Genomic DNA, 18,155 nt, shown 5'->3' with positions numbered 1-18,155 from the left:
ACACCATGTTCAGCTGCAGCGAAATGAATGTTCCTAGAATGCTCCATATAGCGGATCATTGAAAGCACAAGTCAAGCAGGAAGCTTCTCTACCGCAAGAAGAAACGTGCTAGCATTTCAAGGTCATTTGGTCTTCAATAGTGCCCTAATGGCTCTGTTATGCGGCTAAAGCAAAAAGCCTTCGGCCTTGAGTCTTTTGACCAAGACAGTACCTTACATGGTTTCATATTTGAAAATGGCACGAGATCTGTGATTTCTGCGCAAATTGCTCTAAACTGAGCCAAAAGGCGAAGTTTAGACAAATTATGAGCTTCCTGCGCTAAGTCTGAGCCGGAACTTGGTATTTCCTTGTGAACAAAATTCCCGGGAGCTGCTTGTGATCCTACGTCTGCGTTTGGCAGCACTAAAGGAAAATACAATTTTTCCTAAAATCCTTCAATTCGTTAGTATCGGGTGTTCAAATTATTCACCAAATTTTTTGTTGAAAAAGCGTGATACTACAGTGCAGTTTCTGCAAGTGAATTCTACAGCATGGCGGACATTTACAGGGTCTGTCAAGTTCCCAGGCCACAGGGTCTGCTTTTGAGCACTATTGTCGGGCATTTGCAACACCCTTGAAACTGAAAATATATGTAGATGAACTTGACCAGCAGGAGGGCTTCACCTTACTGACTGACCCCCTGTACTTCAACAAGAATGGGGAACAAGAACAAGTAACGTGGGTCAACGCCTAGGAAAACCTAGGAAAGGCGAATGGGACACCTTCAATAACATAAGGGACCAGGACTGAGCATCTGAAATCACTGACGTTGATGCCTGGGCTGAATTGGTAACTTAAGGCGACAGGACACCACTGTGGAGATACCAGACGGCTGCCTCTACCTGTGGGAGAGATGAGCACGTGATCTAGCTCTCTAGGCAGAATTGGGAGTCCACCAAATGGAAGACAGCCTATGGCCAAATCATGGCGCCTGCTATGCTATCTGCTAGACCCCGACGGTTGCAGATGCACGCAGAAGCGCAACCCTCAGAAAATCCTGACACCAATACGAAGGTTCAGAGGAAGACCTCATAAGGGAGATCCAATAAAGATGCATAGGGGACGCGGAACCCCTCCCAGATTACACAAGCAGGCAACCCAAAGCTGGACGAGCCCATAAGCGATTCGGAAATCGGGGCAGAGTCAAACAAGACCAAATTGGCCGTGGGTCCTGACGGAGTTAGCAACAAAGCACTCCGTAACCTGGACAACAATTCGATCACAGCCCTCACCAACTTCATACACAAATGTTGCATAGAAGGAAAACCACAACAGTGGAAGACCGCTTAGGTCGTGCTAATTCCTAAACCAGGCAAGGCGCTCAAAATAGAAAACCTTAGGCCCATCTCTCAAACTGCATGCGCCGGGAAACTAATGGAGCATGTAATACAAACTACATAGAGGACGACCTTTAGCCCCACTCCATGAAGTTCAGGCCTAAGCTCTCGATCCAGGAGATCATGCTTCAACTGAAGCACCAAATTCTAGATGCGGAAACTAAGGACACCAGAGCGATCCTCGGGCTTGATTTGGCAAAGGCCTTTGACGGCGTAACACGGAGAGCGGACTTGGAAAACCTACAAGACCTAGATGTAGGAGAGAGGACCTGCAACTATGTCAGACTTCCTCTCGGGAAAGGAGGCCAAAATTCAAATCGGACGAAATTAAGCTAGGCAGCAAGGGACACCACAGGTTTCTGTGCTCTCGACCCTTTCTCTTCAAGCTCCACGAGAAGCTTGCAGCTATACAAGACCTTATTCATAGCCTGTATGCAGACATCACACTGTCGATAGCTAAAGGCACCGACGCCCAGATCGAGGAGACCCTGCAAAGGGCCACCCAAATAGCTGAATAAGTTAGAGGCCCGGGGCCTGACATGCCGCAAAAGTCGGAGCACCTCCTTTGTCGCGCCAAGCTCAGCAGATTCCCCGGACATTACCTCGAGGCAGGTGGACTCTCCATCCCAAAAGTTGATAAAATCATAGTCCTAGGTCTGTTCATACAAACGAACAGATCCAATCGGGAGACGATAAAGGGACTAGAGGGCGCCGTCTTCCAAAACATGAGGCATCTGCTGAGTAGCCAACAAGCGCTCGGCGTGAGGGAAGAGTCTGATTGGGCAGTCCAGGGGTTTGTCTTAAAGGTCACTAAAGAGGAACCTGAACTTCTGGGCATTGTTAGAAACTTCAAATTGTCCTGTGCTGTCGATCTCCCTAATTTAAATCGGATTAAGCGTCCCGGCTCCCGTATTTTTTAAACTCAACGCTGAAGGTAGGAGGAGTCCACCGACGCGTGGAGTGCCTTTCAGCCAGTCCCGGCGGCTTCGCTTTCGCTTTTATTTTGTTTTTTTAGCTCTCTCTGAATAAATAGTTTCAGTCGCAGACAACACAACCTTAAATTAGGCCCACAGAAATAAAATACGCGTGGACTCTGATTTACGTGTCACTCCGCCGATGGCAGAGCGGCAAGCCGTCGCGGGAGTGGCTCCACGCGTTGGCTGACTAATAATTGTTTTTTTGGGGGGAAGGAAATGGCGCAGTATCTGTCTCGTATATCTTTGGACACGTGAACCGCGCCGTAAGGGAAGGGATAAAGGAGGGAGTGAAAGAAGAAAGGAAGAATAGGTGCCATAGTGGAGGGCTCCGGAATAATTTCGACCACCTGGGGATCTTGTGCACTGACATCGCACAGCACACGGGCGCCTTAGCGTTTTTCCTCCATAAAAACGCAGCCTCCGCGGTCGGGTTCGAACCCGGGAACTCCGGATCGGTAGTCGAGCGCCCTAACCACTGAGCCACCGCGGCGGGACCCTACCTTCAGCATTGAGCTGAAAAAAAAGGCAGGAGCCGGAACGTTTAATCCGATTTAAATAGGGAAATCGGCTGCACAGGACAAAATTTCGATGTTTCTAAGAATGCTCGGCACGTGTCGATCGAGTTCCCGCGGTAGAAATACGAGTTCAGATTCCTTTTTAGTGCACCTTTTAAGTAGCTAGGATAGCTACGTTACCCACTATCTAAAACTTCTCATGCCACGAGAAGAAAAGATGGAGGCCATCATACGCAGATCCACCAAACAGGCGCTAGCACTCCCCGTCCGAGCTAGTACAGAAAGGCGCTTGAATCGAGTACACAACACCCTAGGGGAAATAAGTCAGGATCTCGCAATGCGAGAGATTGGCTAGCAGCCCCACCGGCAGGAAAATCTTGGACAGGCTGGCCATCTCGTACGAAGGACAGCGAGGACGAAAAGTCGACATGCCGCGAACAGTGAAATTATCCTACCATTGCGAAAACATGCACCCCGTGCATTATAAAGAGCGCAGGAAAAAGAGCCGAGGCCCTAGAGAAGCGCCTCCGAGATTGAAAGGTCGTGGTCTACGTTGACGCAGCCGACGGAGGCAACGGCAGGATGACTCTTGCCACAGTCAAAGCAGAAGCTAAATTAATTGTCAGTGCTACTGTCCGCACGGACAACACAGAGGCGGCAGACGAAACTGCCGTAGTGTTAGCCATAGCAAGCACAACTTCCAGGACCATAGCTAGCAACTCAGTGTCGGCAATGATGAGCTTCGCCAGAGGGAGAATCTCTCCCGAAGCGAGAAGAATCCTGCAGACAATGAGAGAAAGTAGACATGTTCAGGTTCTCTGGACCTCCTCACACGCCTCCCTAGCCGAAACGAAGCGTGCGTGGAGTCATTTTCATAACTCGCAGGTGTGCACATGCACTTTGTATTTCTGTGCGGAGGCTGATGATGACTGATGGTAATATTAAATCTATACAAGCAAGCGCTTCAGCAGCGCTGGGTATTTATGCAATAACAGACTGCTGCTTGTAATCAGTTTGCTTAAAGCTGAGAGGGTCTTGATTACTTTTCAAATGGTCATAAAACCAAACGCATTAAATGAAATTGTGTCAGAAACTTTAAAAGTAGTTCTTTGAAACACTTTTTTGTATGTTCCAAAGCTGTTTGACAAAGGCTTCGAAATTGTGAGTTAGGTTGTGTCTGCGTTGCTTCATTCTGGCATTTCTAGCGTTAGTGCAGTTACTGTGCAGTGTCGGCTGTTTCCCTTTTATACCACCATTACCAGTGGTTTTTTTAGGAACTGCTGAGCGTGCGACTCCTCAACATCGCTGAAGCACTGCCAGAGCTTCTGTGTCTCATGAAAGGGCGAATTTATTTCTGTTTGCATTACGTACGGACTCCTGAATTGATTTTTTCTACACACGTTCAAGGGAGACAGCAGAAGGAAAGAAAGAGGCTCGATGCAGAGCATCGGCGAGAAACGGGAAGAGCGACCTTCGTGAAGCCTCGCAAGCTCACCGGAGCGTACATACTCGATCTCGATAGCGCCTAATAGCCACCTGCGCCTTGCCAAGCATACCAGAGACTCATTGACGGCATGCCCGGGCACCGCAAGAAGAGCAGTTCCCACCACTCCCGTTCTAGCCACTCGGTGGCGACGACGCCAGATCAACCAGCGCAGCTGGGAGGCCAGGAAAGCGAGGCGACAAGCTCGCGGCGGAAGAAGCATTCGAGGAGAAAGCCGTCAAACGCGAAGCGAACGGAGGACGGCGCGGAACCAACGACCACAATTAAGACGGTGGACAGTCCAGAGCCACCTACGGCTTCTTTGCAGGGAGTAGAATCGTCAGGCACCGCCACCTAGCCTGCTTGCAGCTGTTGCCAAGTTCAAGGCCCTTAAAGACAAGCAGAAAGAATCACACCAGCCATCGCCATCCAAGCCAAGCAGCAACAGCAGCCAAGAACCATCACGATTGTCGACTAGTTTGCCGTCAACGGCAACGGGCCCTGCACGTTTGGACACTGGATTAGGAAGAGATGCACGGCGCCCTATCCCGCAGCCTGAACAGGATGCTTTGGCCTTGGTGCCCCCACCAACCAATTTGGAAATTGGAAATTGGTTTGTGGGGAAAGAAAATGGCGCAGTATCTGTCTCACATATCGGCGGACACCTGAACCGCGCTGTAAGGGAAGGGATAAAAGAGGGAGAGAGGGAAGAAAGAGGTGCCGTAGTGGAGGGCTCCGGTATAATTTCGACCACCTGGGGATCTTTAACGTGCGCTGATATCGCACAGCACTCCAACCAGAGGCGGGCATTGGAGCTGGACCAGCTGTTGTGTGCTTTGCCGGCACCATCATCCTAGCGTTTGTGGCCCTCCTGATCTTCAAGCAGACCCTCCACCCCGACAACGAGGAGCGCCGCTCCGTCTTCTGCTGCGCCAACGATATGCAAGCACTCGCGGGCTACGTCAACGCAAGCATCGACCCGTGCGACAGCTTCTTCGAATACGTCTGCTCCACGCTTGTCGCTGAGCGCAACGTGAGAAGCAGGTCGACTGTCTCCTACTCTTCCGCTCTGCCGACGCGACTGAATCCGAGCTTCGAGCTCGATGTCCTGATGTCGGTCAACGGCACCAGGAGCGAGGTGAGCACGTTCCTGAGGTCGCTGTTTGATTCCTGCCTCAATGCGGACACGAACGAGAGCAGCATTCTCGACGAGCTCGGAAGCCTGCTTGCCAACACAGCGGGGGATCACCTGCGGGACTCAAGTCCTGCAGGTGCGTTCGCATACCTGCTTCTCACAAACATCAAGTACGGCATACCATCAGTTATCTTGGCCGCTTTGAAAGGAATTGATGCGATTTTGTTAGCACATAACCAGCCAGACGTGCCAGACGTGCGTAATGCAATGTACACGGTGGAATTCGTCACGCCGGAACGAAGCCTCCAGGTCACCCTCGTTGTAAATTTTGTCATCGAAGCAATCAAGGTGGACAGCTCGCACGACTGCAGCCATGCTTAGAGATATTGAAGGTTGTTATTTTACTCCAGGCATGCAGGAGTCTTGGCTTTGGGGGAAGGTGGCGCAAAATTGGCGCTCATGAAATTTAACTTTAACCACGAATGTTGCCACTTTCAATGAGGCAGGGGAACCGAAATGAAGACTTTGTGCGCGATCTTTGAAGACATGTTTTGGGACGCCCACATTAATCTAATCGAAAAAAAACTCAAATAGTAGGCATAGTTTATCGCAATCGCCGTGTATTCTCTCGCCACATTCCGATGTTGCAATTAGTGCAAACAAGAAACTAAATGAAACAATGGTTTTTTTACTCACAAAAATAGCTCAACTAGAAAGTAATGTAAAATCATATAAAACGTGATTTTGAGCCATGGAAGGTTAAAAGATATGAAAAAAAAGCCCAGTCTACAAATGCTGGAAAAAAATTACATTGGAAAGGTGAAAGCAGGAAACAAATTTTTTTATGAGTTGAGAACTCAGCAGTATGCTGCCATGACCACTCTGCACATTTCTGCACATTTCAGCACTATGCACATTCTTGTAGAGGTCTCGTAGACACTTTAAAAGCGCGAATTACTTCGACAAGCGCAACTTATGTTAACCGTACTCGCCGATGGTTGCGTTTGCTTAATTCGAATACTGACGGTGGCCGCGCACTGCATGCAGGAAGGATCTGCATTTCATGAATTAACTCGCGCAAATATCCGCATGTTGCACTTGTCAGCATGAACTCGACCGTCGCTTTTATTTATTTATTTATTTCCAAATACTGTTGGCCCTTGCGGGCTGTTAAAGGGAGAGAATGGTATAATCAGTCAATACAACACAGTTCCAGCTCTTTTACAAAGGTTTCAAGTGAACAATTTTTGTCAAATACTTGTGGTAGGAGAGGTTACCGCTTCCTAATTCATGTTTTTCTTGGCAAAATCTGTAAGCACAGTGCCAGGACATGTTGAGAGCCGGCACTTTGTACATCCAAACTACTTTCGGGCAAGTTTCTTATGGCACTAACCATAGCCTGCGCGCGGAGATGGGGCGCGAACCCGCAATAACAGACAACAGCAATGAAACGTTTGTTTTTCACAATGCGAAAATGGAAGCTTCTAAGCCCTAATAATTTTCTGAGAGAAAATTTGCTCTGAAAAGTGTGTCTGTTAAACGCAAAAAAAAATATATTCTCCACGGTTAGCTGTATTTGGGCTGCATGAAGAGAAAGCCCTCTCTCGCCATGGGCAAATTCGGTGCTGGTTTACGCCAATCTGTTTTTCTGCTCATTTACGCTTTCTTGAAACATATAATTTGCGAAAATTTATATTTCTGCAGTCGTATTAGTCATGTTTTAGGGCCAAGCCAAGTACGATACGCTGTAAGTTCCCGGCATTCCCACGGTGGATGCATTTCGCTTAGACGGTGGTGCCAGCTTTCCCTCTAGGTTAAATATTTGGAGACTCTATGGGATCGTGCCTCCCGCACAAAGCCTCTCGGTCAGACACGCTGCGAATTCTGGGTAGCGCAGGCGGCAGTCGCCCTGCGAGAGATAGAGCAGGTTCTTTTTCGACGTTGCTGCAGCCGGAGAGCGTTGGCGGACGCCTGCGGAATCAACGACGTCAGCGCGCCTGGCTGTAAAGAGCAGTTTTTGCTGGCGTGATAAATCTGCATGCGTTCCCTGTGGATTCTCAGCTCGAGGAGGAGTGAAACGCTTGGCGCTAACAGGAGTGGCCTTACATCCTGAACTTTAATGGCAGTGCCTTGCCTCCTTTTCGAGCATAGAAGGTTCTCGCTGTGTCATCCAAAGGCGTCATTAGGGTAACGGAGCGGATTCCAAGAGAAGGCAGGAGTACCAGGGGGCGGCAGGAAGTTAGGTGGGCGGATGAGATTAAGGAGTGTGCGGGCATAGGGTGGGCGCAGCTGGCAAGGGACAGGGTTAATCGGAGAGACATGGGACAGGCCTTCGCCCTGAAGTGGGCGAAGTCAGGCTGATGATTACAAACTTGCCGTCAAACTATCGCGTCGTCTCAACACAATGAGACACGTTGCAAGCGTGAGGAACTCTTTGGTGGTGAAAAAAAAAATATATATTGCCATTTGTTCACATGTGGTTGGACCTTTTAATCTACCTTCCGTAACATGTCGTGTCTTGTCCTTCTTGTGTGATTGCATGTTTTTGCGCTGCTCCGTTCCCTTGGTTAAAAAATGCACCAACTAGCCCAAAAAGAAGTTTTACTGAAGTAACGAGAGAAACTGCGATCGGCTGTATTCTTATTACGCATTCTGTGAAAAATTGCAGCGTAGTCTTTTTTTTCAGCTTTATTCTTTTGTTTTCAGCCCATCTCAGTCTCTGCGGGATCTGTCCTCGCTGACGTCCTCTCTGGCGTCGTCCTTTCCCCTGTTGAAGCTGTTGTCCACGCTGGCAGAGCTGCGCGAAATCTGTTGCGGCTGCTCCTGTTCGGGCTGCTGCTGCTTCTCAGCGCCGCCGCCGTCAGGCGGCGCCGCATCAGGCGTCCCTTCGGCGCCGGGTGACGGCGAGGAGCTCTGCTCGAACCAATAAGGGCGTTTCTGTTAGTCAAGTCCAGATTCCTTGGAAATCACTTAACTGTGAGGCGACTGTGAAATATAGTTTCGGTTTCAGATGCGTAGCAATATCTTGCTCTTAGAAAGTTTGCCCTGTGCTCGCACGTAGTACTTAAAAGACTGCAGCCACAGAAAACCTGGGGTGCGTTTTTGAGAGCAAACAGGAGAAAACTTGAAGCGTCCCGAGGAGGGATCTGCGGATGCATCGATTGTTAGGAGGCAATCTGACGATATGCGACACAGTTGAGTTCTTAAACAACTTATTATGAGAAAAATGCGCCTGTACGGAATTTCTCGGTATGAATTGGATAGAGTAGTTTTTCGCGGTCGTCTTTTTCTGTCGTTCGTTCTCCCCGGAACTCGCTCCACAGTGACAGCAATCGAAGCCGATAGACAGCTTCAGTTTAAAACTATATATATCCTGAATCAAATGTGTTAAGCGGTTGCGATGACTTTCGGCAGAAATTTAATAGTAACACGATAGTATAGAATAGTAATATGCCAAAAAAGTCAAGTACGTAACAATTTTCTTTGTTAGACATCGGAGGAGACAACAAGCCAAGCCAAAAAGAAATGTTCAAGCATCTTATGTTTTCAAAGATTTCAGACCGCTGAAACCGTAACGCGTTTGGAAGGTGCGGTGGTTGGCGTCAGCTTATCACGGTGCGAGTTACAGAAGCAGTTCTCACGACAGAAGTGTTCACGATTGACCGGCGCCTCTGCTCTACCTTTCATTATCGAAACTTATAAGCTCATAGAAGGCAGCGAACTCTCGAATACTTCTCGCGCTCTAACAGGACTGCGCATGCGCACTCAGAGCAGGTTACATAATGCACAGGCAAACCCGAGCACTCTGTGCGTGCCTTACGTAACTTATCCTCCTCTGCACCGCTTTCGTATTCGTTCAACAATAAACAATCTCTCAAGAGTTCACCTCTGTGTAACGCAAGGCTCAGCGACAGGATCGATTGCGGTGGTTATGGTTATTTGTTATTTTGTCTCCTCTGGCAAAGTGTGTGTGACGTCGCTATGCAGTTCCTTTTCCCGTTACTGTGTTTGGACCACTCAGTGTGCTGCGTTGTCATGGCGCTTTGCGGTGACATCATGCATGGCGTTACTGCATACGAACAGTGTGGCGCGCTGCAGTCACGCCGTGCGGAACGTCAGTGCACGGTGACCATCAGTGTGGCGTGGAGTTACGCTGACGACGCCAACGAGGGAGCAGAATCGAGAAACGTGCCCTTAACGGCTCTCGCTGTAGCCGAGGCGAAGTGACGGGAGCTCTGGTTTTCATAGCGCTTTGTGATTTTTCTTGAGACGTGATGCCACGCGTCTCTTGGTCGGGCTGCTTCGAGTGCCCCATAGCGCGAGTCATTTTCTTCTGTCATTTTGTATCACTGCGCTAGTGTCACTCTAGTGAGACAGCCTAAGTCACAGCCGAAAGAGAAGCGGGGACATGCCTGGGTCCTGCTGCTGAGCGAGGCGCAGAAGAAGAACAGTATGGAGGCCGACTTGACGCTGATCATGACGCGGAAGAGGTTCATGCCCATGGCCGAGTTCTCGTAGACGGCGCATGCGCCCGAGCCGCCGCTGCACGTGCCCTGCCACAGGATGCAGCTGCGGTCGATCAAGTGGCCAAACAGGATCGGGCCAGGGATGGTGCCTGGTGAGGAAAGCCAAGGACACATCAGCATTCCTCAAAGGTTCTCCGGAATGCATGGAATGACTGCGCCTGACTCGACCACAATGACCGAAAGCACGGTTACCGAAGCTTGATTACTGGCAGTGAACTTCATATTAGTATATAGCACAAGCGAGCCTTTGTTCTGAAATTCTAGTGGTGACGTTTGAAACAAAAAATGCGCTCAGCTAACCTTAACGCCTGAAGTTTGAGCGCGGACAAGCCAGTTGTTCAGCCATGCATTAACCTCTGTGCCTCTGAGCAGCAATGCAACAGCTCTCACAGCCCACTCGGTGCCATATGTCAGGCGCTCATCATACCCAGCAGTCTGATGGCCACGTAGTTGACGCCGATGCCGGTGGACTTGATGTCCTCGTCGATGGACCTCAGCAGCGCCGTGAGCGCGGGCACTATGAGCAGGAAGGTGAAGAAGAGGGCGACGAAGATGGCCCCCGCGTAGACGAAGACGAGGGAGCAGTCGGAGACGCACGGGTCCCGCTTGGCCATGTAGTGGAACATGCTGTCGTTCTCGAGCTGCTTGTGCAGCAGCGTGGGCCCGTTGACGCACGTGCACTGCGTGTAGAGCTGAGCACAGACAACGCACGCTGCAGAAAAGCCGCTGTAGGTTTAGCGGGGAACTGCACGTCGCAGACCGAAAGCCACGTTCGAAGATGAAAGCATCCACGAACGATTTCACGCTCGTTTAGAGAAGCAACGAGAAACTAAGAGCAAATATACAAGAAACTCCTCATCGTGAGTGGCAACCCATTGCTTTCCTGGAATGAAGAAAGTTGCGGGACGCCACTTGGAACTGTCCAGCCAGCTCGTAAGATGGGCCTGAGTCTGCTCTCACTTCCAGAAACTGGCCTCATGTTATGTACAGATTGAGATTTTAGTTACGCAACTGAAATGAAAGCACCTTCGGTAGCACTCGATAACTATGTCTATGCCTGACGGCGGTGGAAGGATGGGTTGGGCGAAGACCAGATACATATATGCTCGTCCGGGCGACTCGTACAGCACAACTTTCAGGAGCCCTGAACTGAGGGAGGGCCCACCCGCTGTTACAGCAAAGCTCACCCCTTCAATCAGTAAACGATTTTCCGACTCGAATCGACTCACCTTGGTCTTGTCGAATCGCTTCTCGTCCGCACAGCCTGCGATGCAGGGCGAGTAGTAGGTGAAGTTGTCGCTTCCGCAGACTGGGTCGTACATGACGCTGGTGCAGTTGCAGTGCGCATTGCAGCCACTCTCCAGATCGGCAAAGGTGAGTCTATGGCTGCACGAGCCGCGCCATAGGGGTCAGTTCTCGCACTCCGATGGCGCGGAAAAGGTACGTGTGCGCACGGTGAGTGACTCTCCTCGTTAAGTTCATTTCGACACAGTTTCACGGACATATCGATCTTGGGTTACTAACCTCTCCTAGCCTGAAGTACACCAGCCAGAGAGAGTCTCTTCCTTTAGCTTTATCGCGGGGTCCCAAAGATTCCTCATATGAGCACAGACAAAACGTTTTCAAGGCCGGTAACTCATCGGCTAAAGCAGACCTTTCCGACACAGTCATCGCCATAGTGCTCGCGAGACTATACTATGTGCTCGCATGTTTCGGGAAGCAGCATTGAAACATAGCAATGAAGTACTAGATCGGGAAGTTTTACTGAAGCACGAAACAGCAAAGCGAACACGAAGGCGATGCCCTAGGTTGAAAATATCGATTGTCCCTTGTGACTCTGGACCACAGCAGGTGAGCGCGGGAGTTTTCAATTACCGCACAGCATGGGTTTATTGCAGACACCGTTTGGCCCGGAGAAAAACACTAAAAGCTACCCCCTTACAGCGAAATGGCAAATTCCAACTCCAGCTACTCGTTAGCCTATTGAACAATTAAACGGCAAGAAATTCGCTATTAGCGACATTTAGCACATGGAAGAAGTACTAGCGTGGACGTACATCGGATTGTCGGATTCTTGCAACGCGCGCAGTGGAAGGTACGTGGCCAGGTGAGGCGCACCTAGCCGCAACTGCTCGCCTTTTTGTGGATGCTCTGCTAACGCAGTCGTTACGGAGCACGTGACATCATCGTCATGGTTGCTCCGTTTTCAGTAGTCGCGTTAGCATATCCTCTCCCTCCTACTTTTGTGCGTTGTTTTTTGTTTTCATGTTCTGACCACACGGTAAGCGGCAGCAAGTGAGTACGAAGAAACTAGATGTTGTTTTCCCCAACACTGTTGTCACGTGTAGGCTGCGTTGTTGACGCTTTCAGAAGGTTAGTTGGCATAAAAATGTAAAAGGAACCCAACAACATAAGGTCATTGATATCGTTGGCAGTGGCGGCGCCGCCACGCTGTCACGTGGTGCGGAGCAGCTGCCGGCAACGTGGCTGATTACGTGTTTGCCACGTGACCAAGTTCCACTCGGTTAGCTGTAGCTATCACGTCACTCCAAGTTTAACCAGAGCTAAACCACCGTCAGTTTTTTCTACGCTTTCTCACGGTAGTTCGAAACATGCGTTTGTGAGCGAAAAGTTTCCGCGGTCGTTTAATACATATGATGTACGACTGAGTCCATAACTGTCTAGTATAACACATATACGCAGGGAAACAGGAAGGCTAATCTGTTATATAGGGACCTGTACAGTGCGTCACGTAGCAGTTACGCCGCTCCTGAGACCCCACGAAGCTTACATTGATACTCTCAAACACACATATCGATATATCCCAAGATGATCCCTCCAAACTACAGTTGTGTAGCGCTATATGGTGTAGCGCTGTCTAAATAAAGACGGCTTCAACGCTAACCACATGGTTCGCGTGTTGCCAATAAAACGCGCACAGCCAGCATGTCGCACCACGCGCAGCACAGGAAGTGCACAGCCGGACAGGCTGAGCCGCACATGCATGCATGCGCTTGCTTACGAGTCCCCCGGCGGGCCAGTGCGGTTGGCGAGCGCACTCTGGTTGTTGTCGCAGGAGTGCATGAAGACGAACAGCGTGAACCAGGGCACGAACGAGAGGATGACGCAGTAGCGCACGATGGTCGACGACTTGACGTTCATCTTGGTGATGACGTAGCCGCCCAGCAGGGTGCCGCCGCAGGCACTGGGCACGGCCACGGCGCCTGCACGGGGAGGGGGCGCGAAATGCGCAGGCGAGGATGCAGCGATTACCGATTCTGCAGTGCCCTAAAGGAGCTCTAGCTGCATTATACCATCCACACACTGCAAACTGCACAGAACTAAACGTAGTACAGTATTTAGTCTCTTGGGTAGTACAGCTGCACTGTCATCGCCATCAGTTGCTCTTTGAGGGAATAATGCTGATGCCTGGTTAAAAGGCCGCAGCAGTCCTGGAAAGACTAATGACTGTACTACTTATAGTTTTTATGGTCGCCTTCAGCGTAAGACTCCTTAACAGAGTAGCGGTTATCAGTTAGTTCCCCATCGGACTTCATCTGGAAGGCTTCGTGCTCCAGATTGTCCTAATTTGACGACTACACACACACACACACACACACACACACACACACACACACACACACACACACACACACACACACACACACACACACACACACACACACACACACACACACACACACACACACACACACACACACACACACACACACACACACACACACACACACACACACACACACACACACACACACACACACACACACACACACACACACACACACACACACACACACACACACACACACACACACACACACACACACACACACACACACACACACACACACACACACACACACACACACACACACACACACACACACACACACACACACACACACACACACACACACACACACACACACACACACACACACACACACACACACACACACACACACACACACACACACACACACACACACACACACACACACACACACACACACACACACACACACACACACACACACACACACACACACACACACACACACACACACACACACACACACACACACACACACACACACACACACACACACACACACACACACACACACACACACACACACACACACACACACACACACGCACGCACGCACGCACGCACGCACGCACGCACGCACGCACGCATCACGCGAGAAGAGGTCCACATTACGTGTTTTTTTCACAATGGCAGTGCCTCTTTCAGTGCGCTTAAAGAGGGCGCTACAAGTACCCTTTTATCGTTTGGTGTAAAGGTCTCTAATATTCCGAACATTTCGAATAGGGAATAGAATATCCTCCTATTCTATCCGCTGAAGATCATATATTACATGTGCAAAATTATTGTTAACGAATCGAACGCATTCTAAAATTATCGAGTAGTTTTCGATTAACTGGTCACGAAGTCTGAATAAAGCACGCCGTAGTTTTGTTCGACGACTGTTCCAAAATCGCGGTCCTTACAGACGCCGCATAGCAAGCTGCCACGACCGGTCTGTGCGGGATGGAGGTTTCAGTGCCGCAACTCGATCGGTCCATTCGTGTGGCAGCGGTCATAATGCTTACACATAGCCTCAATGCTGGTAAGTGCGGCGGTGCCCAGGTATACGTTTATCAAACTCTGCCTTGACCTAGTAACGTTGGCCTTGACGCGCTATCTGACAAGTCCTGACTACTGGGGCCGGCTACGAAGAGGGTATGGGAGCATGACCGTCTCAATGTGCGAGTAAATAATAATAATAATAATTGGTTTTGGGGGAAAGGAAATGGCGCAGTATCTGTCTCATATATCGTTGGACACCTGAACCGCGCCGTAAGGGAAGGGATAAAGGAGGGAGTGAAAGAAGAAAGGAAGAAGAGGTGCCGTACTGGAGGGCTCCGGAATAATTTCGACCACCTGGGGATCTTTAACGTGCACTGACATCGCACAGCACACGGGCGCCTTAGCGTTTTTCCTCCATAAAAACGCAGCCGCCGCGGTCGGGTTCGAACCCGGGAACTCCGGATCAGTAGTCGAGCGCCCTAACCACTGAGCCACCGCGGCGGGGCCCGAGTAAATCGCAGATTAGGATTTTGCGCATCGCAGCTCCCGTGTTGTGCAGTGCAGTGCCATTTACAGGACAACCACCAGCGGTGATGGCGTTTAAATTCAAAATTAATCTTTCCGCCTAAAAAAAGGGGGGGGGGGACTTCGATAAAAATCTCTGAGCTTATAAAAATTATATTAGTTATGCAATGAGCCATATTTTGCATTCTTATTTGGACCATCACGCCATGGAATTTGACTGAATGCGCGTCAAATAATGTTTTTTGCACTTCTTTTTTCATACAGCCGCTCAAGCATTTTATTATGCTCCAGGATGTAGATGACATTTTCTGAAAAGATTGAAAAATTGATTTTTTTCGGTGAAACTAAATTGAAAAATTGATTTTTTTGGCTAAACTAGAGAAATAAAGCAAATACTTTCTTGCAGGCAGTTTTTTCTTTGGTGATACCAAATCTTCGACAGTGTTCAGGAAAAATTTTGAGCGTAATTTTGAGCGTAAATTTTCTGTAATTTTTTTCCCGAGACCTAATTTTGCACTCGTCTGGAAAATTCAAAGGGCTGTGGCATGATCGGAAAATTGTACCCCTAAAATATTGAGGGAAATTACTTTCTACGACGATGAGCCATCAATTTTCTAGAAAAGTCAGGGAGAGTAGAGCACGAACACTAGTGCGTTTGGCATGGAAATACCCTGCTCTGTTAATGAGCCCTCTGTTCCCAGCGGCCAAATAACTGCCAGGTTTCGCGAGCTTCACCATCAGATTATTTGTATTTTTGGCTAAGATGTCGGTCATTAGATGTCTCTGCATATTTCTGAAGACAGTGACCCGCACCACACAACACAGTCATTCCACGCCAACAGGTCCAGACTTTGCTCTCGACCATCGTCGATTGCCTTAAAAAATTCATGGCTTATTGCGTTATTATGTCAAACATAACCCAGCTTTTTTTCGGCGAAAAACTTTTTTCCAGCGAGAGCTACACCGGGCTACTAGGCGAGCATTTCGCGGTACATGGGAGAGGCCAGTTGTGCGCATGCGTCGTTACCATGGCAACCGAAGAGGAGCAAAGTGCGGCGTTCGCTTCGCCGTCGCCGCGCCGCGCGCCCGCTCCACCGTGAAAGCCGAGCGTGACGTCACGCGGATGAGCAGTTGTGCGCATGCGCCGATACCATGGTAATCAGAGAGACCCCACAACTGCGCCGCGTTCTTCGTCGGCGCTTCGCCGCACGCCGCTCTGTCACCCGAACCCCGCGTCGCATGCGCAGGATTGGGTATAAAAGGCGGAGATGTAGTGGGCGTCTGTATCGCAACGCTGGACAAGCATGCAGAGAAGGAGAGTCCAGCCCCTACTAAACGGCGGTATAGACAAGAGAAGATTATCTCTTCCGATCCTGAGGTTGTCGCCTGGCAGTTGGCTTGAACCAAATAAGAACGCTGGAGTCTGTGTGTATACGTGAAACAAGGTATCACCGCTTTCAGACATCTCCCTTCGATCACGATGAATAATGGTGAAGCCTGCTGTGTTCGGCTTCTGAAAAGCTGCATTATCATCCAAGGAGTCGACGTGGCACTGGGAACATCTGGCAAGCAGACGATTGGTTTGGTTTTAGGGGGGTTTAACGTCCCAAAGCGACTCTGGCTATGAGGGACGCCGTAGTGAAGGACTCGGGAAATTTCGACCACCTGGGGTTCATTAACGTGCACTGACATCGCACAGTACACGGGCCTCTAGAATTTCGCCTCCATCGAAATTCGACCTCCGCGCCCGGGATCGAGCCCACGTCTTTCGGGTCAACAGCCGAGCGCCATAACCACTCAGCCACCGCGGCGGGTCAAGCAGACCATTGATGTGGTTGCCACGTGTATAGCAGTCTACGGCGCGGTTTCACAGTTGTGTGTGACTTTGTGTGATTTCAACAGGAAACAGGACTCTCTTAGTGTATGAAAGAAAAGTTTGGCTTTAATTTAGTTTCAGACCCTCACGTCCAGACTACACAATGGGGAACTACTATAGAGCTTGCATACTAAAGGGGCTCTACCAAATCGAAATACTGTATCGACAAAATTGAGACCGCTGCATGCTACTTCACAGATAATCGGACAGTCCGTCTCTGTCAACCAAAATGAATAAAAGATGTGTATATCCAGTGTCTCTCATTGCTAAACATACAGTGACCACAACAAGCTCAGCCAAGGAAACGTACCTCTCGCTACGTATATCCTGGCATAGCCGAGCTAAGCCACTGCCAATTTTTGTAGTGTCGTGGCCGCCATCTAAGTTTGCAAGCGCTATCAAAGCCTATTCTTAAAAAATGTAAAAATAAACTTATTACGCATGGCTATGGAAATTTTTCAAATCAACGAAAAAACATTGTGCTATAATATGTAGCAATTTGAACGGGATTTTTTTAGATATAAAAGACGAATAAAGTACGGTATGGAATTTTGATATTTTTTATAAATTTTATGTTCCCCCAGTAGTCACTCCAACTAATTTCCTAAGTTGTACAGAGGGCAAAGAAGCCAATAAAAATGCTTCAGAAATAATAAAAAACGCAAGGCGTGTTAACAAAAAAAAATGTCACTGATAAAATTTGCTTTCTGGAGCATCAGCGTAATCAAGGTTTAGCCTGAACAAAAACTCATCTAACTCATTATGAGCAGCACGAGTGGGAGAGGTCTAACATGAAGTGGACGAAGAATGAATAACTATGAAAATGCTCCCCCCCCCCCCCCCCCCCCTGCCCGAAGAGAGACCGCTATGGTTACTGCAAAGAATGACTTTCAGGGGAAAGTGTCAAAGAGCGCATTACAACACGAAAGTGCTTTGAGTGAAATGGGTAAAATCAAGAGCACGCATATTCTAGTAGATCAGCATCTTTTCGGCGCCAGAAGAGGTCTCTGAGCAATACGCAGCAAACGTACCTAAGAGGCCGGAGGCCTGTGAAGAGGATATGCCGAACATGGCGATGAAGATCTTCGTTGCAAATCCAGTCAGCCCTGACGCTACCATGGCTGAAA

At 49.3% G+C, this 18,155-nt stretch overlaps 1 protein-coding gene across 1 annotated transcript; it reads right to left on the bottom strand.

The window, feature by feature from the left end:
• Positions 1 to 9,788: 9,788 nt before the first annotated feature.
• LOC144130420 (solute carrier organic anion transporter family member 4A1-like) lies at positions 9,789 to 18,143 on the bottom strand. The gene is made up of 5 exons (XM_077664343.1): positions 18,060 to 18,143; positions 13,035 to 13,236; positions 11,242 to 11,398; positions 10,440 to 10,704; positions 9,789 to 10,101 (listed from the first exon to the last, which is right to left on the bottom strand). Exons 1-5 carry the CDS (start codon positions 18,097 to 18,099, stop codon positions 9,833 to 9,835), a joined length of 933 nt encoding a protein of 310 aa, XP_077520469.1. The 5' UTR covers positions 18,100 to 18,143; the 3' UTR covers positions 9,789 to 9,832.
• Between the last annotated feature and the right edge of the window lie 12 nt (positions 18,144 to 18,155).

Source organism: Amblyomma americanum, chromosome 4, assembly GCF_052857255.1.
Source record: "Amblyomma americanum isolate KBUSLIRL-KWMA chromosome 4, ASM5285725v1, whole genome shotgun sequence".
Classification (NCBI taxonomy): Eukaryota; Metazoa; Arthropoda; class Arachnida; order Ixodida; family Ixodidae; genus Amblyomma; species Amblyomma americanum.
This window is presented reverse-complemented; position numbering and strand designations above follow the sequence as displayed.

Coding starts and splice junctions, on each gene's coding strand:
- LOC144130420 (XM_077664343.1), bottom strand. CDS start 18,099: ATGTTCGGCATATCCTCTTCACAGGCCTCCGGCCTCTTAG. Junction 13,237..18,059: donor ACAGGCCTCCGGCCTCTTAG/GTACGTTTGCTG, acceptor CTCCCCGTGCAG/GCGCCGTGGCCGTGCCCAGT. Junction 10,102..10,439: donor CGTGGCCATCAGACTGCTGG/GTATGATGAGCG, acceptor TTTCCTCACCAG/GCACCATCCCTGGCCCGATC.